The 20,168-nt window shown below is 47.4% G+C and overlaps 1 protein-coding gene across 3 annotated transcripts in view; it reads left to right on the top strand.

Annotated features, from left to right (window-relative positions):
- Window positions 1–20,168, top strand: part of VILL (villin like) — a 65,964-nt gene that overhangs the window by 33,693 nt on the left and 12,103 nt on the right. For all 3 annotated transcript variants that reach the window (XM_073334729.2, XM_073334727.2, XM_073334726.2), the window contains 8 exons: window positions 361–514; window positions 7,975–8,075; window positions 8,598–8,735; window positions 10,989–11,147; window positions 15,599–15,778; window positions 16,234–16,379; window positions 17,156–17,300; window positions 18,847–19,035. In XM_073334729.2, coding sequence (XP_073190830.1) covers window positions 361–514; window positions 7,975–8,075; window positions 8,598–8,735; window positions 10,989–11,147; window positions 15,599–15,778; window positions 16,234–16,379; window positions 17,156–17,300; window positions 18,847–19,035 — 1,212 coding nt within the window. The remainder of the gene's footprint in view (window positions 1–360; window positions 515–7,974; window positions 8,076–8,597; window positions 8,736–10,988; window positions 11,148–15,598; window positions 15,779–16,233; window positions 16,380–17,155; window positions 17,301–18,846; window positions 19,036–20,168) is intronic.

The raw sequence follows: 20,168 nt of genomic DNA, 5'->3' as shown, positions 1-20,168 counted from the left end.
CATTCTTCCTCTCAACTCCTGGTGGCTCATCAGGAGCTCTATATGTCTATGAAGCAGGGGAAAAAGGGGGGCATTCCTAACCGGACATGGGCCCATGATGCCCTGGTCAGCCCTGGATATTGTACATCTCAAGAGTTTGTGGGTGTCTAGGTATGGGTTTTTGGCGCAGCCTTGTATTATAAAGGCCAGTTACAAAATTTAGGTCTAGCTCAGGGATTCACATTCCAAACTTCTTAAGGGTTTTGGGGGTATTTGGATCATCAGGGTTGGTGTAGGTCCAGGCAACATTCAGTCCAGTTGTACTTCTGTACAGAGATTGGTATGAGCTAAGTGAAGTCCTTTTGGAATCCCCCCCCATAGGGTTTTATCCAAGCCAAGAGTTATTCTGCTACCACCAATGTGGAGGTGGTGAATGACGGCGCAGAGTCAGCAATGTTTAAACAGCTCTTCAAAAGGTGGACAGAAAAGGAGGAAACTCAAGGTCTTGGCAAAGTCTACACAACTAACAAGATTGGTGAGATCATCAAGAATGATGCTGATAAACTGGCGAGAGTTCAGAGAAGAGCCATAAGAATAATTAAAGGATTAGACAACATGCCTTGTAGCTATAGACTCCCAGAGCTCAATCTATGTAGCTTAACAAAGAGACGGTTAAGGGATGACTTTATTACAGTCTATAAGTACCTCCCTGGAGAACAATATTTGATAATGAGCTCATCAATCTAGCAGAGAAAGATCTAACATGGTCCAATGGCTGGAAATTGTAGCTAGAGAAATTCAGACTGGAAATAAGGCATAAGTTTTTAACAGTGAGGGTAATTAACCATTGGAATAATTTATGTAAGGTCATGGTGGCTTCTCCATCACTGATCATGTTAAAATCAAGATTGGATGTTTTTGAAAGAGATGCTCTGGAAATTATTTTGGGGAGGTTCTCTGGCCTGCGTTATAGAGGAGGCCAGACCAGATGATCACAATGGTTCTCTGTGGCCTTGGATCTGTGAATCCTCCAAGCCAGCAGTGGCTGATCTTTAGCTTACTTTATTGTCATTGATTTTGAGTTCTGTCTGCTTTCCTTATGAAAAATGAGGCCCGAGGAATATCTTTTACACTGATTGTTTCAAACCTTCAGTAGCTTTAAAGCCTTATTGCCCGTTCTTCCATAACCACATATCTTCCATCTTTGGTAAAATACAAAGGATTCAGCAATTTAGCAATAACAAAAATTGCTGATACTGCATGCTTAGGGTATGTCTACACTACGAAATTAGGTCGAATTTATAGAAGTCGGTTTTTTAGAAATCGGTTTTATATATTCGAGTGTGTGTGTCCCCACAGAAAATGCTCTAAGTGCATTAAGTGCATTAACTCGGCGGAGCGCTTCCACAGTACCGAGGCAAGCGTCGACTTCCGGAGCATTGCACTGTGGGTAGCTATCCCACAGTTCCCGCAGTCTCCGCTGCCCATTGGAATTCTGGGTTGAGATCCCAATGCCTGATGGGGCTAAAACATTGTCGCGGGTGGTTCTGGGTACATATCGTCAGGCCCCCGTTCCCTCCCTCCCTCCCCCCGTGAAAGCAAGGGCAGACAATCATTTCGCGCCTTTTTTCCTGAGTTACCTGTGCAGACGCCATACCACGGCAAGCATGGAGCCCGCTCAGGTAACCGTCACCCTATGTCTCCTGGGTGCTGGCAGACGCGGTACGGCATTGCTACACAGTAGCAGCAACCCCTTGCCTTGTGGCAGCAGACGGTACAGTACAACTGGTAGCCGTCATCGTCATGTCTGAGGTGCTCCTGGTCGCCTCTGTGAGGTCGATCAGGAGCGCCTGGGCAGACATGGGCGCAGGGACTAAATTTGGAGTGACTTGAGCAGGTCATTCTCTTTAGTCCTGCAGTCAGTCCTATTGAACCGTCTTATGGTGAGCGGGCAGGCGATACGGACTGCTAGCAGTCGTACTGTACCATCTTCTGCCGAGCAGCCATGAGATGTGGATGGCATGCAGTCCTTCTGCACCGTCTGCTGCCAGCCAAAGATGTAAAAGATAGATGGAGTGGATCAAAACAAGAAATAGACCAGATTTGTTTTGTACTCATTTGCTTCCCCCCCTCCCCTGTCTAGGGGACTCATTCTTCTAGATCACACTGCAGTCACTTACAGAGAAGGTGCAGCGAGGTAAATCTAGCCATGTATCAATCAGAGGCCAGGCTAACCTTCTTGTTCCAATAAGGACAATAACTTAGGTGCACCATTTCTTATTGGAACCCTCCGTGAAGTCCTGCCTGAAATACTCCTTGATGTAAAGCCACCCCCTTTGTTGATTTTAGCTCCCTGAAGCCAACCCTGTAAGCGCTCCTCCCAGAGTCAGAGCAATGGCAAACAGTCGGGCATCTGAGAGTGCTGTCCAGAGCACTCACAATGGAGCACTCTGATGGGGCTAAAACATTGTCGCGGGTGGTTCTGGGTACGTGTCGTCAGGCCCCCATTCCCTCCCTCCCTCCGTGAAAGCAAGGGCAGACAATCATTTCGCGCCTTTTTTCATGAGTTACCTGTGCAGACGCCATACCACGGCAAGCATGGAGCCAGCTCAGGTAACCGTCACCCTATGTCTCCTGGGTGCTGGCAGACGCGGTACGGCTTTGCTGCACAGTAGCAGCAACCCATTGCCTTCTGGCAGCAGACGGTGCAATACGATTGGTAGTCGTCCTCGTCGTGTCCGAGGTTCTCCTGGCCACGTCGGCTGGGAGCGCCTGGGCAGACATTGGCGCAGGGACTAAATTTGGAGTGACTTGACCAGGTCATTCTCTTTAGTCCTGCAGTCCTATTGAACCGTCTTATGGTGAGCGGGCAGGCGATACGGACTGCTAGCAGTCGTACTGTACCATCTTCTGCCAGGCAGGCAAGAGATGAGGATTGCTAGCAGTCGTATTGTACCATCTTATGCCAGGCAGGCAAGAGATGAAGATGGCTAGCAGTCGTACTGTACCATCTTCTGCCGAGCAGCCATGAGATGTGGATGGCATGCAGTCCTTCTGCACCGTCTGCTGCCAGCCAAAGATGTAAAAGATAGATGGAGTGGGTCAGAACAAGAAATAGACCAGATTTGTTTTGTACTCATTTGCCTCCTCCCCTGTCTAGATCACACTGCAGTCACTCACAGAGAAGGTGCAGCGAGGTAAATCTAGCCATGTATCAATCAGAGGCCAGGCTAACCTCCTTGTTCCAATAAGAACGATAACTTAGGTGCACCATTTCTTATTGGAACCCTCCGTGCAGTCCTGCCTGAAATACTCCTTGATGTACAGGCACACCCTTTGTTGATTTTAGCTCCCTGAAGCCAACCCTGTAAGCCGTGTCGTCAGTCGCCCCTCCCTCCGTCAGAGCAACGGCAGACAATCGTTCCGCGCCTTTTTTCTGTGCGGACGCCATACCAAGGCAAGCATGGAGGCCGCTGAGCTCATTTTGGCAATTAGGAGCACATTAACCACCACACGCATTATCCAGCAGTATATGCAGCACCAGAACATGGCAACGCGATACCGGGCGAGGAGGCGACGTCAGCGCGGTCCTGTGAGTGATCAGGACATGGACACAGATTTCTCTGAAAGCATGGGCCCTGACAATGCATGCATCATGGTGCTAATGGGGCAGGTTCATGCTGTGGAACGCCGATCCTGGGCTCAGGAAACAAGCACAGACTGGTGGGACCGCATAGTGTTGCAGGTCTGGGACGATTCCCAGTGGCTGCGAAACTTTCGCATGCGTAGGGGCACTTTCGTGGAACTTTGTGACTTGCTTTCCCCTGCCCTGAAGCGCATGAATACCAAGATGAGAGCAGCCCTCACAGTTGAGAAGCGAGTGGCGATAGCCCTGTGGAAGCTTGCAACGCCAGACAGCTACCGGTCAGTTGGGAATCAATTTGGAGTGGGCAAATCTACTGTGGGGGCTGCTGTGATGCAAGTAGCTCACACAATCAAAGATCTGCTGATATCAAGGGTAGTGACCCTGGGAAATGTGCAGGTCATAGTGGATGGCTTTGCTGCAATGGGATTCCCTAACTGTGGTGGGGCTATAGACGGAACCCATATCCCTATCTTGGCACCGCAGCACCAAGCCGCCGAGTACATAAACCGCAAGGGGTACTTTTCGATCATGCTGCAAGCTCTGGTGGATCACAAGGGACGTTTCACCAACATCAACGTGGGATGGCCGGGAAAGGTGCATGATGCTCGCATCTTCAGGAACTCTGGTCTGTTTCAAAAGCTGCAGGAAGGGACTTTATTCCCAGACCAGAAAATAACTGTTGGGGATGTTGAAATGCCTATATGTATCCTTGGGGACCCAGCCTACCCCTTAATGCCATGGCTCATGAAGCCGTACACAGGCAGCCTGGACAGTAGTCAGGAGCTGTTCAACTACAGGCTGAGCAAGTGCAGAATGGTGGTAGAATGTGCATTTGGATGTTTAAAGGCGCGCTGGCGCAGTTTACTGACTCGCTTAGACCTCAGCAAAACCAATATTCCCACTGTTATTACTGCTTGCTGTGTGCTCCACAATATCTGTGAGAGTAAGGGGGAGACGTTTATGGCGGGGTGGGAGGTTGAGGCAAATCGCCTAGCTGCTGGTTACGCGCAGCCAGACACCAGGGCGGTTAGAAGAGCACAGGAGGGCGCGGTACGCATCAGAGAAGCTTTGAAAACCAGTTTCATGACTGGCCAGGCTACGGTGTGAAAGTTCTGTTTGTTTCTCCTTGATGAAACCCCCCGCCCCTTGGTTCACTCTACTTCCCTGTAAGCTAACCACCCTCCCCTCCTCCCTTTAATCATTGCTTGCAGAGGCAATAAAGTCATTGCTGCTTCACAGTCATGCATTCTTTATTCATTCATCACACAAATAGGGGGATGACTACCAAGGTAGCCCAGGAGGGGTGGTGGAGGAGGGAAGGAAAATGCCACACAGCACTTTAAGCACAGCACTTTAAAAGTTTACAACTTTAAAATTTATTGAATGACAGCCTTCTTTTTTTTGGGCAATCCTCTGTAGTGGAGTGGCTGGTTGGCCGGAGGCCCCCCCACCGCGTTCTTGGGCGTCTGGGTGTGGAGGCTATGGAATTTGGGGAGGAGGGCGGTTGGTTACAGAGGGGCAGCAGTGGCAGTCTGTGCTCCAGCTGCCTTTGCTGCAGCTCAACCATACACTGGAGCATACTGGTTTGGTCCTGCAGCAGCCTCAGCATTGAATCCTGCCTCCTCTCATCACGCTGCCGCCACATTTGAGCTTCAGCCCTGTCTTCAGCCCGCCACTTACTCTCTTCAGCCCGCCACTTACTCTCTTCAGCCCTCCACCTCTCCTCCCGGTCATTTTGTGCTTTCCTGCACTCTGACATTATTTGCCTCCACGCATTCGTCTGTGCTCTGTCAGTGTGGGAGGACAGCATGAGCTCGGAGAACATTTCATCGCGAGTGCGTTTTTTTTTCTTTCTAAGCTTCACTAGCCTCTGGGAAGGAGAAGATCCTGTGATCATTGAAACACATGCAGCTGGTGGAGAAAAAAAAAGGGACAGCGGTATTTAAAAAGACACATTTTATAAAACAGTCGCTACACTCTTTCAGGGTAAACCTTGCTGTTAACATTACATACATAGCACATGTGCTTTCGTTACAAGGTTGCATTTTGCCTCCTCCCACCGCGTGACTACCCCCTCAACCTTCCCCCCTCCCTGTGGCTAACAGCGGGGAACATTTCTGTTTAGCCACAGGCAAACAGCCCAGCAGGAATGGGCTCCTCTGAGTGTCCCCTGAAGAAAAGCACTCTATTTCAACCAGGTGACCATGAATTATATCTCACTCTCCTGAGGATAACACAGAGAGATAAAGAACGGATTTTGGTTGAATGCCAGCAAACATACACTGCAATGCTTTGTTCTACAGTGATTCCCGAGTACGTGTTACTGGCCTGGAGTGGTAAAGTGTCCTACCATGAAGGACGAAATAAGGCTGCCCTCCCCAGAAACCTTTTGCAAAGGCTTTAGGACTACATCTAGGAGAACCGCAAATGCCAGGGCAAAGTAATCCTTTCACATGCTTGCTTTTAAACCATGTATAGCATTTTAAAAGGTACACTCACCAGAGGTCCCTTCTCCGCCTGCTGGGTCCAGGAGGCAGCCTTGGGTGGGTTCGGGGGGTACTGGCTCCAGGTCTAGGGTGAGAAACAGTTCCTGGCTGTCGGGAAAACCGGTTTCTCCGCTTGCTTGCTGTGAGCTATCTACAACCTCCTCATCATCATCATCTTCTTTGTCCCCAAAACCTACTTCCGTATTGCCTCCATCTCCATTGAAGGAGTCAAACAACACGGCTGGGGTAGTGGTAGCTGAACCCCCTAAAATGGCATGCAGCTCATCATAGAAGCAGCATGTTTGGGGCTCTGACCCAGAGCGGCTGTTCGCCTCTCTGGTTTTCTGGTAGGCTTGCCTCAGCTCCTTCAGTTTCACGCGGCACTGCTTCGGGTCCCTGTTATGGCCTCTGTCCTTCATGCCCTGGGAGATTTTGACAAAGGTTTTGGCATTTCGAAAACTGGAACGGAGTTCTGATAGCACGTATTCCTCTCCCCAAACAGCGATCAGATCCCGTACCTCCCGTTCGGTCCATGCTGGAGCTCTTTTGCGATTCTGGGACTCCATCATGGTCACCTGTGCTGATGAGCTCTGCATGGTCACCTGCAGCTTGCCACACTGGCCAAACAGGAAATGAGATTCAAAAGTTCGCGGTTCTTTTCCTGTCTACCTGGCCAGTGCATCTGAGTTGAGAGTGCTGTCCAGAGCGGTCAGAATGGAGCACTCTGGGATAGCTCCCGGAGGCCAATACCATCGAATTGTGTCCACAGTACCCCAAATTCGAGCCGGCAACATCGATTTAAGCGCTAATCCACTTGTCAGGGGTGGAGTAAGGAAATCTATTTTAAGAGCCCTTTAAGTCGAAATAAAGGGCTTCATTGTGTGGACGGGTGCAGGTTTAAATCGATTTAACGCTGCTAAATTCGACCTAAAGTCCTAGTGTAGACCAGGGCTTACATAATAAAATAGCAAAACCGTCAGCTACGTCAAATGTAAATTGTGGCAATCAAGAAATCAGTTAGGAAACGAATCATAAAAATTTACAAAAAAAAAACCTTTTATCTTCAGAAATCAGTATCTATGAATCTAATAAGCAAACTTTGGATGAAAATCTGCTTTCATTTATACTGGCATAAATCTGATTCCGCTGAAGTCAATGGGCTCATTCTGGATTTACACTAGTATAAGCAAAAGCAGAATTTGGCTCACTGGCTTTTGTTGACATGAATATTAATTACAGTGAGTTGTCCCTCAGCTCAACGTTTTCCCTTTTGGAACAACAGACCTAGATGTGGACAGAAACATGAAGTGAATATGTGAATAGTTACATAGATATTGAATGTCATCTTCATAGTCCATCTCTCTCTCTCTCTCTCTCTCTCTCTCTCATTACCTTCAGAAATTTAACCATTTTTCCTTTTGAAAAGAACATTTAAAAGGAGGAAATAATCATGAATTGTTTGTTTGGGAGGTGAATAATACTTTGAATGGAACTCATTAGAGCCAATTAGGGTGTACTTTTTGAATATACAATGTGATTGAGTAATACTGGTCTGTAATTCTATTATTATTGGCCTCTGAGGAGGTCAACAAATAGAACCCCCAGCTCCATCAACAACAGACGTTTACTTTGAATCATAGAACCATAGGTTTAGAAGGGACCACAAGGGTCATCTAGTCTAACCCCTGCCAAGATGCAGGATTTGTTGTGTCTACTTACTCATGATATGATGGTTTTCAGATCATTACAAGCCAGGATTTTTCTCATGTATTTGCTAATTGTGTGTAGATATGAGGCACTGTACAGTACTTAAACTGTATGTTTATATGGTTTGATTAATGTGTATTCTGCTTATGTGTACAGCCAAGGTGGAGCAAGTGAAATTTGATGTCTCTCAGTTACATGCCAGACCAGAGCTAGCTGCAGAACAGAGAATGGCAGATGATGCCTCTGGGAAAGTTGAGGTGAGCAATCACTTTCCAAATCATTTTTCTTTTACTTAGGTTGCAGCCCTTGACATATTTCCAAACTGCTTCCATTTTTATGTGCAGCTGCTGTGCAGATCTCATGAGGTTCTGCACTAAGTCAGTGTGGCTGCAGCCAGAATGAACTCCCAGAATGCTGTGACTATTCAGAAGAGCTATTATAAATCCCCTCTCCCCCAAATATTCTTTTGGGAGAGGAGGGACATCTTATCCTATGGTCTTTGATCAGTGAGGCAAAAGAGTCAGCAGGTTTGTTCGTCTATCTCAGGTAAGGCACTGCGCGTTGTTAGCAGCCGAGAACGCGCTGATAGAATAGGCTGTGGAAATCAGTGGACCCATGCAGCAAAACTGGAGTAACACAGCGGAGAAGTGGGCATTTGATATTGAGCCTACAGGCCTGAACTTCAGTGGGCCCCTGAAGAGGTGGCTCGTGTATATTTACACATGCTCACATTTGCACACCCAAAATCCCACCTTTCTGACCAGGAAGTTTCTATGCAGGTGTGGCGGATTGAGGATCTGCACATGCAACCAGTGGATCCCAAGACTTATGGGCAGTTCTACGGAGGAGATTGTTACCTGATCCTCTATACATACCTGAAATCGGGCAGACCTCATTACATGATCTATATGTGGCAAGTAAGTAAAAGGCAAGCAGGAAAGGGCTGGATATAATTTGATTGAAGCTCAGAACCGAAGAAAATGCAAAAATAACCCAACCCCAAATGCTCACTCGCTCTTTGGAAAGCCCAGTATCTTTGGCTCTGTCTTGCACTTTCGAACCCCAGTTGAGCCAGCCGTGTGACCTTCTGCGTCCTTCCACATGGAGGTCTAGTGCGTTTCACTGAAGGGTATGATCAAATCAGGCTGCAAGTGGCAGCACTGGCTTCTACTGCAGTTCCTCAGAATGCAAGACCAGCCGAGGCTATCTGAAAGGAAGCCATGAATGCACTGCTTCCCTGAGACAATCAGAGGCTGCTGAAGAGCATGGTAGAGCTTGGAAAGGGGTGGGCATGCTACGCTTTGGAGGCATAGCAGGCCCATTCCCCACCATGCTGCCCATCAGAGAATGTTCTGTTCAGTCCTGGGCCTGAGGGGACTACAGATGTTTTCCTCTGGCAGGTGGGGCAGAGGGTTTCACTTGCATGACCTGCATTTTGTCTAAGCAACAGCAAGGATTGACCAAAAAAAAATTACCATTCCCCAACACACACACGCTTTTCATAAACCTGGGGGACCTGGCACCTTATATAACCCTTTGTGCGCCAAATGAATGCAGAGCGTATGGCCAGCTGCCGCGCTCCACCCCAGAGGTGGCTGCAGGCACCCTCACTTTGCAGAGAGGTACATGATGATACAAGATGCAAGGAAGCGGAGACTCGGGCCTGTGGTTTTTCTCCACAGCCCACAACCCACAGTGGCAGTGTTGCTGATTCTCATGATTTGATAGCGAATCTTGCAATATTTCATGTTGTTCTTCGCAGCCCCAGTGCATGAGTCATGGGAACGTGAATCTCCGCTATCCCTTTTTAAAAAAAATATTTTCTATCGCTCATGGTTCTGGAGAAAAGAATGAAAACATGAACTCTAAAGGCTCTATGACCAAAAACCAAATAAAAGAATCCCTCATAGATTATTTTTAAAATCTCATGATACATAGACTCATAGATATTAAGGTCAGAAGGGACCATTGTGATCATCTAGTCTGACCTCCTGAACAATGCAGGCCGCCGAATCTCACCCACCCACTCCTGCAATAAACCTCTCACCTATGTCTGAGCTATTGAAGTCCTCAAAGCATGGTTTAAAGACTTCAAGGTGTAAAGAATCCTCCAGCAAGTGACCAGTGCCCCATGCTACAGAGGAAGGCAAAAAAAAAAAAACCCAGGGCCTCTTCCAATCTGCCCTGGAGGAAAATTCCTTCCCGACCACAAATAGGCGATCAGCTGAAACCCTGAGCATGTGGGCAAGATTCACCAGCCAGATACCCAGGAAAGAGTTCTCTGTAGTAACTCAGATCCCACCCCATCTAACATCCCATCACAGGCCATTGGGCCTATTTACCAAGAATAGTTAAAGATCAATTAATTGCCAAAATCATGTTATTCCATCATACCATCTCCTCCATAAACTTATTGAGTTTAATCTTGAAGCCAGATAGGTCTTTTGCCCCCACTGCTTCCCTTGGAAGACTATTCCAGAACTTCACTCCTCTGATGGTTAGAAACCTTCATCTAATTTCAAGTCTAAACTTTCCGTTGGCCAGTTTATATCCATTTGTTCTTGTGTCCACATTGGTACTGAGCTTAAATAATTCCTTTCCCTCTCCAGTATTTATCCCTCTGACATATTTATAGAGAGCAATCATATCTCCCCTCAACCTTCTTTTGGTTAGGCTAAACAAGTCAAGCTCCTTGAGTCTCCTTTCATAAGACAGGTTTTCCATTCCTCGGATCATCCTAGTAGCCCTTCTCTGTACCTGTTTGAGTTTGAATTCATCCTTCTTAAACCTGGGAGACCAGAACTGCACAGAGTATTCCAGGTGAGGTCTCACCAGTGCCTTGTATAACAGTACTAACACCTCCTTATCTCTACTAGAAATACCTCGCCTGAAGCATCCCAAGACCCCATTAGCTTTTTTCACAGCCATATCACATTGGGGGCTCATAGCCATCCTGTGATCAACCAATACTCTGAGGTCCTTCTCCTCCTCTGTTACTTCTAATTGATGCGTCCCCAGCTTATAACTAAAATTCTTGTTATTAATTGGGGTTCTGCCTCATTGTTTGACTGCCTGGGGCAGTTTGTAACCATGAAACATTCCATGCGTTTAGCATCTCCTGAAATGCCTCTCCTGAACTGCGATACTAGGTATCTCTCGTTCGATCCTAGGGCCGCCATGCCTCCGTGGATGAAGTCACTGCCTGTGCGTTCAATGCCGTGGAGCTGGACAAAAAGTACGGGAATGAGCCGGTGCAGATTCGAGTGACGATGGGCAGGGAGCCTCAGCACTTCCTTGCCATCTTTAAGGGCAGCCTGATTATTTATGAGGTAATAATGGCTTTGACTCCAGAAATAGCTGAAGTGTGTAAACACCAGGGTAACGCTGATGCCCCTAGATTGATGGTCAGTGGTGAGGATCACACCTGGGACCTCTGGATCATAGTGCACGATCCACTGCTGCCTGAGCTGAAAGACACACCTCTGTTAGCCAAACCTGCAGCTTGCTGATCAATTTCTAACTGGCCTAGCTGTCACTAAGAGTGGGACCAAGTACCATGCTGTGTAGGCATAGCTTACACCAGGAAGGAAGAGGAACTGTTTAGGGTGGTAGATGGGGGTATCCTGAGGAGAAATGGGACTGTTTAGGCTGAAATAGCCTGACAGTTAGGTCTATTTGGGCTGTGTCAATCTCCCAAGAGAAGTGCTGGAAACCCATACTTCTGTCATAGGAACTTATTCAGCCCCTGTTGCCATAATATCTTAGCCCCGCTCAGTCGTTAATGGATTTAGCCTCACAACCTCCTGGTGAGGAGGCAGGGCAGGGCTATTATCTTCATTTTGCAGAGGGGCAACTGAGGCACAGAGGATAAGTGACTTGCCCAAGGTCACACGCAAGAAGTCTGTGACAGAGCTGGGAACTGAAAAACCGCTGGGCAATGCTTCCCCTCTCCACCTGGCACACTTCAAACGAGGCTGAGCAAAGCACTAGTAAATATCTCCTAGGGAATGGGCCTAGACTAGACTAGTTTAAGCCCTCAGATCTTTTCCATCTCTAAAGTCTAATTGTTTTGTACAGCGTCTTGCATTCAAATTCTATCCCTGGATGCTCTGCAGAATTAAACACAAGACATTATGCCGTAAATCACAGCAAATGTTCGTAGGCTGTCATCTTCCAGTATCCAGCCTCAAAATCCCCTGCAAGCCTTGTCCCGGCCACGTGACTGCGGAGTGGTCGCCTGTTTCATAGGCTCTCTAGTTACAGCTATGCCTGCTTGGGGTTCCTGGACCCTGTGTCACAAGTGACAGATGAAATGGAGGCACGGGGAGAGCCCAAGGTAGCTCAGTGCTGGCCTAACGCTTGGCTTCGTGGGAGCAGAGTTCAGCCAACACTGAGCATTGCTCATTAGCCCACCCAGGTGGCTTGTCCCTGGTTACACAGCAAGTCTGTGGCATGGCTCAGTGGTTCTCAACTAGGGGTATGTAGAGATCTTCCAGGGGCTACTACAACTCAACTAGAGATTTGCCTAGTTTTACAACAGGCTACGTAAAAAGCACTAGCGAAGTCAGTGCAAACTAAAATTTCCTACAGACAGTGACTTGTTTATACTGCTCTCTGTATGATATACTGAAGTGTAAGTACAATACAGTACAGACCCATTTACGTGCAAATCCACTTAACACGCAGTAGCGCCATGCCTCCCAGTGCTACCTATTTAACACGCGAGACTCGTTAACGTGCGGTACAGGAACTTGCTACGTAGCGCTACAGATTTGCTCACCAGCTCACTGACACAGAAATCGACAGGAAGTGTGGAGGGGAAACATGTTGTACGTCTTCACCGATATTGGTAAAGACGTATCAGGCACGCTTAGTCATTGTCATGCTAGAGGGAGAGATAATATATAGTAGTTACAGAGTAATATATACACTACATTAGAAAATTTTAACCGTAGGCCTAAAATAATGGTAGAGGGCAAGCGTCAGCATTCCTACACTGTAGAAGAAAAGCTAGCTGCAACAGATCGAGTAAATAGCGGAGAAACCCAGGCCAAAGTTTCAAAAGCTATTGGGATTGCCGAATCTACTGTCCGAGGATGGCTAAAAACCTAATCTAAACTGAACGGCTTTGTACGAAATATCGATTCTGCCACGGGGCGTAAGCGAAAACATGTGCGCTATTCAGGAAAACCCACAGTAGACAAAGCCACGTGCACGGGGTTTGCTCGGAAAAGGCTGAAAGGAGTGCCGCTCAGTGGACCAATGCTTCAAGCCCAAGTGACACAGTTTGGAAATTTAACGGGGGATGAATCATTGCAAGCCAGCAAGGGGTTTATAAGTCATTTTAAAAAGCATCATGGCATAGCGAAGGTATCGATTTCTGGAGAAAGCCGATGAATCGGCTGCGAACCTGTTTCCCGCCGAGTTAAAATCTATTTTACAAAATGAAGACTACCACAAAGAACAACTTTATAATGGTGATGAAACAGCTTTATTTGCAAAACTGCTACCTGATTAGACTTTAGCCTGTAATTACGAGATACAGAAAACAGCTGAAAGAAAAGGAGTACTTGTGGCACCTTAGAGACTAACCAATTTATTTGAGCATGAGCTTTCGTGAGCTACAGCTCACTTCATCGGATGCATACCGTGGAAACTGTAGCAGACATTATATACACACAGAGATCATGAAACAATACCTCCTCCCACCCCACAGTCCTGCTGGTAATAGCTTATCTAAAGTGATCATCAAGTTGGGCCAGGATTTAAAAGGATAAAAGGTCGTGTGGCTCCTCTTCTTTGTAGTAATAAGACAGGCAGCCATAAGCTCTCCCCTCTTCTCATTGGCCGCTTTCATAACCCTCGCTGCTTTAATCACCTCAATAGAGCGAAACTGCCAGTAATATACGCTAACAGCAAAACTGCTTGGATGACAAGACATATTTTCGACAACTGGTTCCACAACTGCTTTGTTCCAGTTGTTCGTAAGCATCTGCGGTCGAAGAAACTCTAAGCCAAAGCACTTTTGCTACTTGACAATTGTCCAGCCCATCCTCCAGCCGAATCACTGGTATCGAGCGATGGAAAAATTTGAGTACTATACCTACCATTCAACACAACATAAAAATTCAACCTTTAGACCAGGGCATTATTCAGAATTTTAAAAACAATTATCGATGGGAGCTGATTTCGGCAATAGTGTCATGCACATCTTCAGGCATTTCCGAATTCCTGAAACAGTTAAACATGAAGGAAATTATTTATTTAGTTAAAAAAGCTTGGGACGGAGTGAAACAAAAGTCCATTGAAAACTGCTGAATGAAGGCTCTCGGCGATGCCTTTTCCGTCAAAGATGGCTCAGACTCGGAAAACTCCAGCAGTGGCCCTGATTCAGAGCCAGACTTTGAAGGATTTTCGGAAGGAGATGTCCTACAAACACGCACGCAGACAAAAGAGGATAAAGGTAAACTTCTCTTTCAAATGATAGAAGATTTTAGTTTGGCTACGTCGCCGGAAATCATTACCAAGTGGCTGGAGATGGATGAAGATTGCCCGACTTCAGAATTTCTGTCAGAGGAAGAAATATTAACAGGCTGCGAGGCTACATCGGCCTATGAAAGTGATGGTGAGGATGTCATTGAAAAGGTCAAAATTTCACCCACAGAAGCTCTTAGTGCTGTAGAAACTGTAAGATTTATAGAGGAGCAATGTGCAGAAAATATCAAAATCATTCATTTGCGGCGAATGACAGATTTCATAAGACAGAAAAAAAAATGCAAGCCAGAAAGCGCAGAAAATAACAGCGTTTTTTTCATAGTGAATCATAAACACTTTTTTCAGCATGGCCCTCTTAACTCACGGTCTGTTAACATGCAGTCGTGATGGCTTGACTCTCGACATCCGTGCGTAAACGGGTCTGTTCTGTATTTATATTCCAATCTATTTATTTTATAATTGTATGGTAAAAACGAGGAAGTCAGCAATTTTTCAGTACTAGCGTGTTGTGACACTGTTGTATTTTCATCTCTGATTTTGGAAGCAAGTAGTTTTTAAATGAGGTGAAACTTGGGGGTACGCAAGACAAATCAGACTCCAGAAAGGGTAAGTAGTCTGGACAGGTTGAGAGCCACTGGCATAGCTGAAACTAGAACGATCGGGGTCCTTATACTGACCTGATCGGGGTCCTTATACTGGCCCGGTACAGCCTCCGCTCAGATCTGACACCAGACCGGGCCTTTAGCCACTAGCTATGGCTTCCCTTTCAAATCAGCGCTGTACAGCCATTGTAGGGTGAATTAGCTCCATTCGTATGGTCAATAGCACAGGGCCAGGGAAAGCAAGAGGGAGGGGGCAAGGGAAAGATGAGCAGCTTCACTTTGAAGAAAGCACCTGCACTGACCTGTGGCACAGAGCACCGTGCTTGGGGTACTGCCTTCTGCACAGGGTGCTTAGTTGGGGAAACAGCTTCTTCCTGCTCTGCAAGGCAGGCTGGAGACTCCCTCCTCGGCCTTCCCCATTCCTACCCCTGTGTTACTGGCAAATGCCTTGAGCAGGCGTGTAGCATGCTGGCTGTCTTCCTGGTGGGAGATTTGGGGCCCGGGTCAAAGACCACTGAAGGAGTGGAGAGGCTCCCAGGGAGTCCAGTGGGCTTTGGATCGGACCCTTGATCCCTCCATTCTGGCAGCTTGAAGGGCACGACGCCCGAGTGTGCTCTTCTCACCAGAGGCCTCCTGGGCTTTCACACCCATCACGCCTCGTGACGTGATCTGGATTTTTGCAGGGAGGCACAAGTCGCACACAGAATAACGAGCCCGAGCCCATGGTCCGTCTCTTCCAAGTGAGAGGCACTGATGAGATCAACACCAAAACCATCGAGGTGCCAGCCCGGGCCTCCTCCCTCAACTCCAATGACGTCTTCCTGCTCACGACCAGCCAGGTCTGCTACCTGTGGTGTGGGAAGGTAAGCAAGAGGATGAAAGGACCACCACAATGTTTACACAAGGCCCAATTCCGCCACCCTCACTCCTGTTGACTGTTACCTCGTTACGCGAGTAGTCCCATCAGTTTCAATGGGTCCACTGGGAGAATCAGTCCCTAGGGCCCAGAACCTCAGAGGTACTGAGAAATCAATGGGAGTTAGGTGCCTAAATGCCTTTGAGGTCTGGGCCTAGATGACTGCAAATGAGTCATAACGACTGACATCTCTGCTGTTTGCAATTCTCCCTGCAGAATTAACACATCCCCTTATTGGCCCAGCCACTGGAGGGGAAGACATAATCCCAAACATTTGGGCAGCTCTAGTTCTCTCCAGCAGAGGGCAGTGATGTACAGACACGTGGTTTACTGACCATCTGGTCACAGACCTATTCTGCCAGGCCCCTCCTGAACCCCTCTGATCTTGTGCCGTGAATGCAGGGCTGCAGCGGGGATGAGAGAGAGATGGCGAAGATAGTGGCCAACATCGTCTCCAAACGGGACAAGCAGACCGTTCTGGAGGGGCAAGAGCCGGTGGAGTTCTGGGCAGCACTGGGAGGAAAAGCCCCCTATGCCAGTGACAAGAGGTAATTCATTAAGGGCTGCAGTGAGAGCATCCCCACGCCCTGGATGTGACCCAATGCCCGGTGAAGTCCACGCAAAGGCTTCCGTTCACCCCCATGGGCACTGGGTCTGGCCCTTCTTGGGGAGTGGAGGTTGAAATCCAGATCTGAACTGGTCTGAGGCTTGGGCTCTTCTGTCGGAGCTGAGAAGAAGGGCTGTGTGAACGCTCCGATCGGTTTGTTTGTTACAAAAGTGGGCCTGGGACACGGGAAGTTTCAGGAAGCTAAACCTGTTTGGAGCCAACTTGACCTCCCCATTCCTCCTAAGCTGAGTCTGGGCAAGGTAACAGGTCTCTGCGGGAGCCATTTAAAACCTGGTGGGCTAATGTGGCTTCAACTTGAAAGCAGGCAAATCTTGGTGGTTCGGGTGGAATTTTACTTTGACTTTTGGTGGGGGCGAGAGGGGTTCTGAACCCTTGGGATCAACTCCCAAAAAGATTCCAGCAACTCTCCCCACCCCTACCCCAACCTGCCAGCGTTCAGAGTTCAGTCCTTGAGGAGGCCATTTAGGGATCTGGGGCAAAAATTGGGGATTGGTCCTGCTTTGAGCAGGGGGTTGGACTTGATGACCTTCTGAGGGCCTTTCCAACCCTGATATTCTATGATTCTATGATCACAGCTGATGGGTGCTGCCATGTACAAGTCTGACCCCTAGTGGCCACAACTAGTGTCTACAATGCATGTTAGACCCAAACGTGGGAAAAGATTTCACATTTCCTGGTTCTTCTCGTCCTGCCAAGATTCCAAGAGCCAACTGTCCGATACCAGCCCCGCCTATTCGAGTGCTCCAACCAGACAGGGCGGTTTATCATGACAGAAGTGGTGGGCTTCTGCCAGGATGACTTGGATGAAGATGATGTCATGTTACTGGACACTTGGGAAGAGGTCAGTGGAATTCCCTCCTCCCCCTTCAACCCTTTGTAATGGGAGCTGTGCAGTTTTGTTGGCTTGACTTATTTTAATGCAGTATTCAGCATGAAATTCAGAACAGTATCTTCCACCCAAAGTGCTTTGCCAATATTTACACAAGACCCCAGTAATGCAGGCCAGTGTAATTAATAATACCTAGCTCTTTTACACCACTTTCCAGCAGGACATATCAAAGTGCTTTACAAAGGAGTTCAGTCTCATTAGAAGATTGGATGGGGAAACTGAGGCATGGAGAGGCAAAGTGACTTGCCCAAAGTCAGCCAGCAGGCTGGGAATACAACCCAGGTCTCCTGAGTCCCAGGGCAGTGCTCTAGCCACTAGGCAACGCTGCCCTGAAGAGAAATTACAGTGTTAGATCCATTTGGCAGATAAGAAACAGGCACCATGCTTGGGATTTTCAAAAGGGGTCTGAGTGAGCTCAACTCCCAAATTCGTTGAGATCAGTGGCAAAGCCCATACCAGAATCCGGTAGATTTTAAGGCCAGATGGATCCATTAGACCATCTAGTCTGACCTCTCACTCTAAGCAGTGCGTGTCAGCTCCACTGAGCTCAGGCTCTGGCGGTTTGGCGAGATGTTGCTCTTGCAGCTTCCTAAGTGCCCTGCCAGAAGGGAGGGAATTACATTGCAATTCTGAGAACCTTTTTCCTACTGGGGGATTGCAGTGAGCATATACAAGCCGCTATTCCCAGCCGGGCTGGATGATGGCTCCGGTGCCCCATAGCCAGAGTATTAGGATATGGCTTCGCTAACACATGTAAAGGGACGTGTTCTCTTTGTCACACTGGTAAGCAGTTAGTGTCACTGATGTGCTAGCCCTACGCCCCAATTCTCTTCCATGTGCTACAGTCAGTGTTCGAAGCCTGCTCCAAATTTTAGGGGACAGAAGGGAGTAGAGTTAAACTGAAAACTCAGCTCTGGCTCCAGATTAGGTTTGAGTTCTATGCCAGACTAGCACTAGGATTTGGGTTTGACTGCACTGGACACTAGGGGATGTCTCCACTGCCGCTGGGACAAGAGCAGGTAGACTCAAGTAGACATCAACAAGTTTAGGCTTGAAATTAGACGAAGGTTTCTAACCATCAGAGCAGTGAAGTTCTGCAACAGCCTTGCAAGGGGAGCAGTTGGGGCAAAACACCTAACTGGCTTCAAAACTGAGTTTGATAAGTTTTTGGTGGGGATGGTATGCTGTGAGATGGTCTACAATGGCATATAGCTGATCCGCGACTGCTAGCAGCAAATATCTCCAACGGCCGATGATGGGACACTAGATGGGGAGGGCTCTGAGTTACTACAGAGAATTCTTTCCCTGGTGGCTGGCTGGTGGGTCTTGCCCACGTGCTCAGAGTCTAACTGATGGGCATATTTGGGGTTGGGAAGGAATTTTTGGCTGGGTCAGATTAGCCAAGACCCTGGAGGGGTTTTGCCTTCCTCTGCAACCTAGGACTAACCATCCAGGTCTCCAGTGGCTTTTACCATTCTCTTGTCTTCTCCCACTGTAGATTTTCCTTTGGATTGGCAAAACCTCCAATACATATGAAAGAAATGAGTCTATTTCCTCAGCCAAAGACTATCTGAAGACCCATCCAGCTGGAAGAGATTTAGCAACTCCAATAATAATGGTGAAGCAAGGCTATGAACCACTCACCTTCACTGGCTGGTTCAGTGCTTGGGATCCATATAAGTGGAGCGTAAGTTACTGGGAAATCTGAGTGTCGTGTCGTGTCTTGTCTTGTCTGTCTGAATATAGATACATAGATATAGATAAATATATATATAGAGAGAGAGAGATATTGCATAGAAGTTCAGTGGGTAGGGGTCTACATATTCTCTACGGTGTGTAGAGTAAAAACTAGTGAGAACATCATTTGGATTGCATCACAAATAGAACTAAGTGAAACAGTTGCTTTAATAAAAAAATTTCAATTAAACGCCATTTTTTGACACACACACACACACATGTATAATCTGAAAATCTGAATATTTTAATCAAACCCTGAAACCTGGATTCCAAGCTTACCTAACTCTAGTTAGAGACCAGCAGTTTAGGCCCAACATCTAGATTGTTCAGAGGATTGTATGTGGTTGTGTCTTTAAGTTTTCATAAAATCAGATTGTTTCGACTTTTTAATTAATTGAACACAATCTTACTGAAACACTGTCCTCCAGTGCTGTGAAGCCAGACTCCAGCCACCTGATGGCGCTAGAGTGCAAATGAATGGCATAGAAATAGCAAGTGAAATTGAGTAGTGTTGAAGAGATATTGGTAAGTGAAATGGGGGAAAACTATGGGCTTGTCTACACCATGCAGCTTTTAGTGACAAGGCTGTGTCGACATAGCCTTGTCGCTAAAAGTCAGTGTGTGTGTAAATGCTCTTTGTCGGTACTTTGTCGGCACTTTTGCCAACAAAATACTTCCAGCCCTGCAAGTGGCATTAGCTTAGTCGGCAGGAGAGTGCTCCTGCCACAAAACTGTGTTCACACTACCACTTGCATCGACAAAACTTTTGTCTTTCCCAGGGGGGCTTTTTTAAGCCCCCAGGAAAGACAAAAGTTTTGTTGACAACTTCACAGTTGTCACAGACATACCCTACAAATAGCTTCAGCTAAACCCAAGCATTCAAAATCATGATGGGTGATTGACTCATCAAGCCCTCGGATCGCTACCCCTTCCTGCTTCTCCACGTGGGCACCAATGATACTGCCAAGAATGACCTTGAGCGGATCACTGTGGACTATGTGGCTCTAGGAAGAAGGATAAAGGAGTTGGAGGCGCAAGTGGTGTTCTCGTCCATCCTCCCCGTGGAAGGAAAAGGCCTAGGAA

This window comes from Lepidochelys kempii, chromosome 2, assembly GCF_965140285.1.
Source record: "Lepidochelys kempii isolate rLepKem1 chromosome 2, rLepKem1.hap1, whole genome shotgun sequence".
NCBI lineage: Eukaryota > Metazoa > Chordata > Testudines > Cheloniidae > Lepidochelys > Lepidochelys kempii.
Note: the sequence above shows the minus strand (reverse complement) of the source record. Positions and strands in the feature narration are given on the sequence as shown.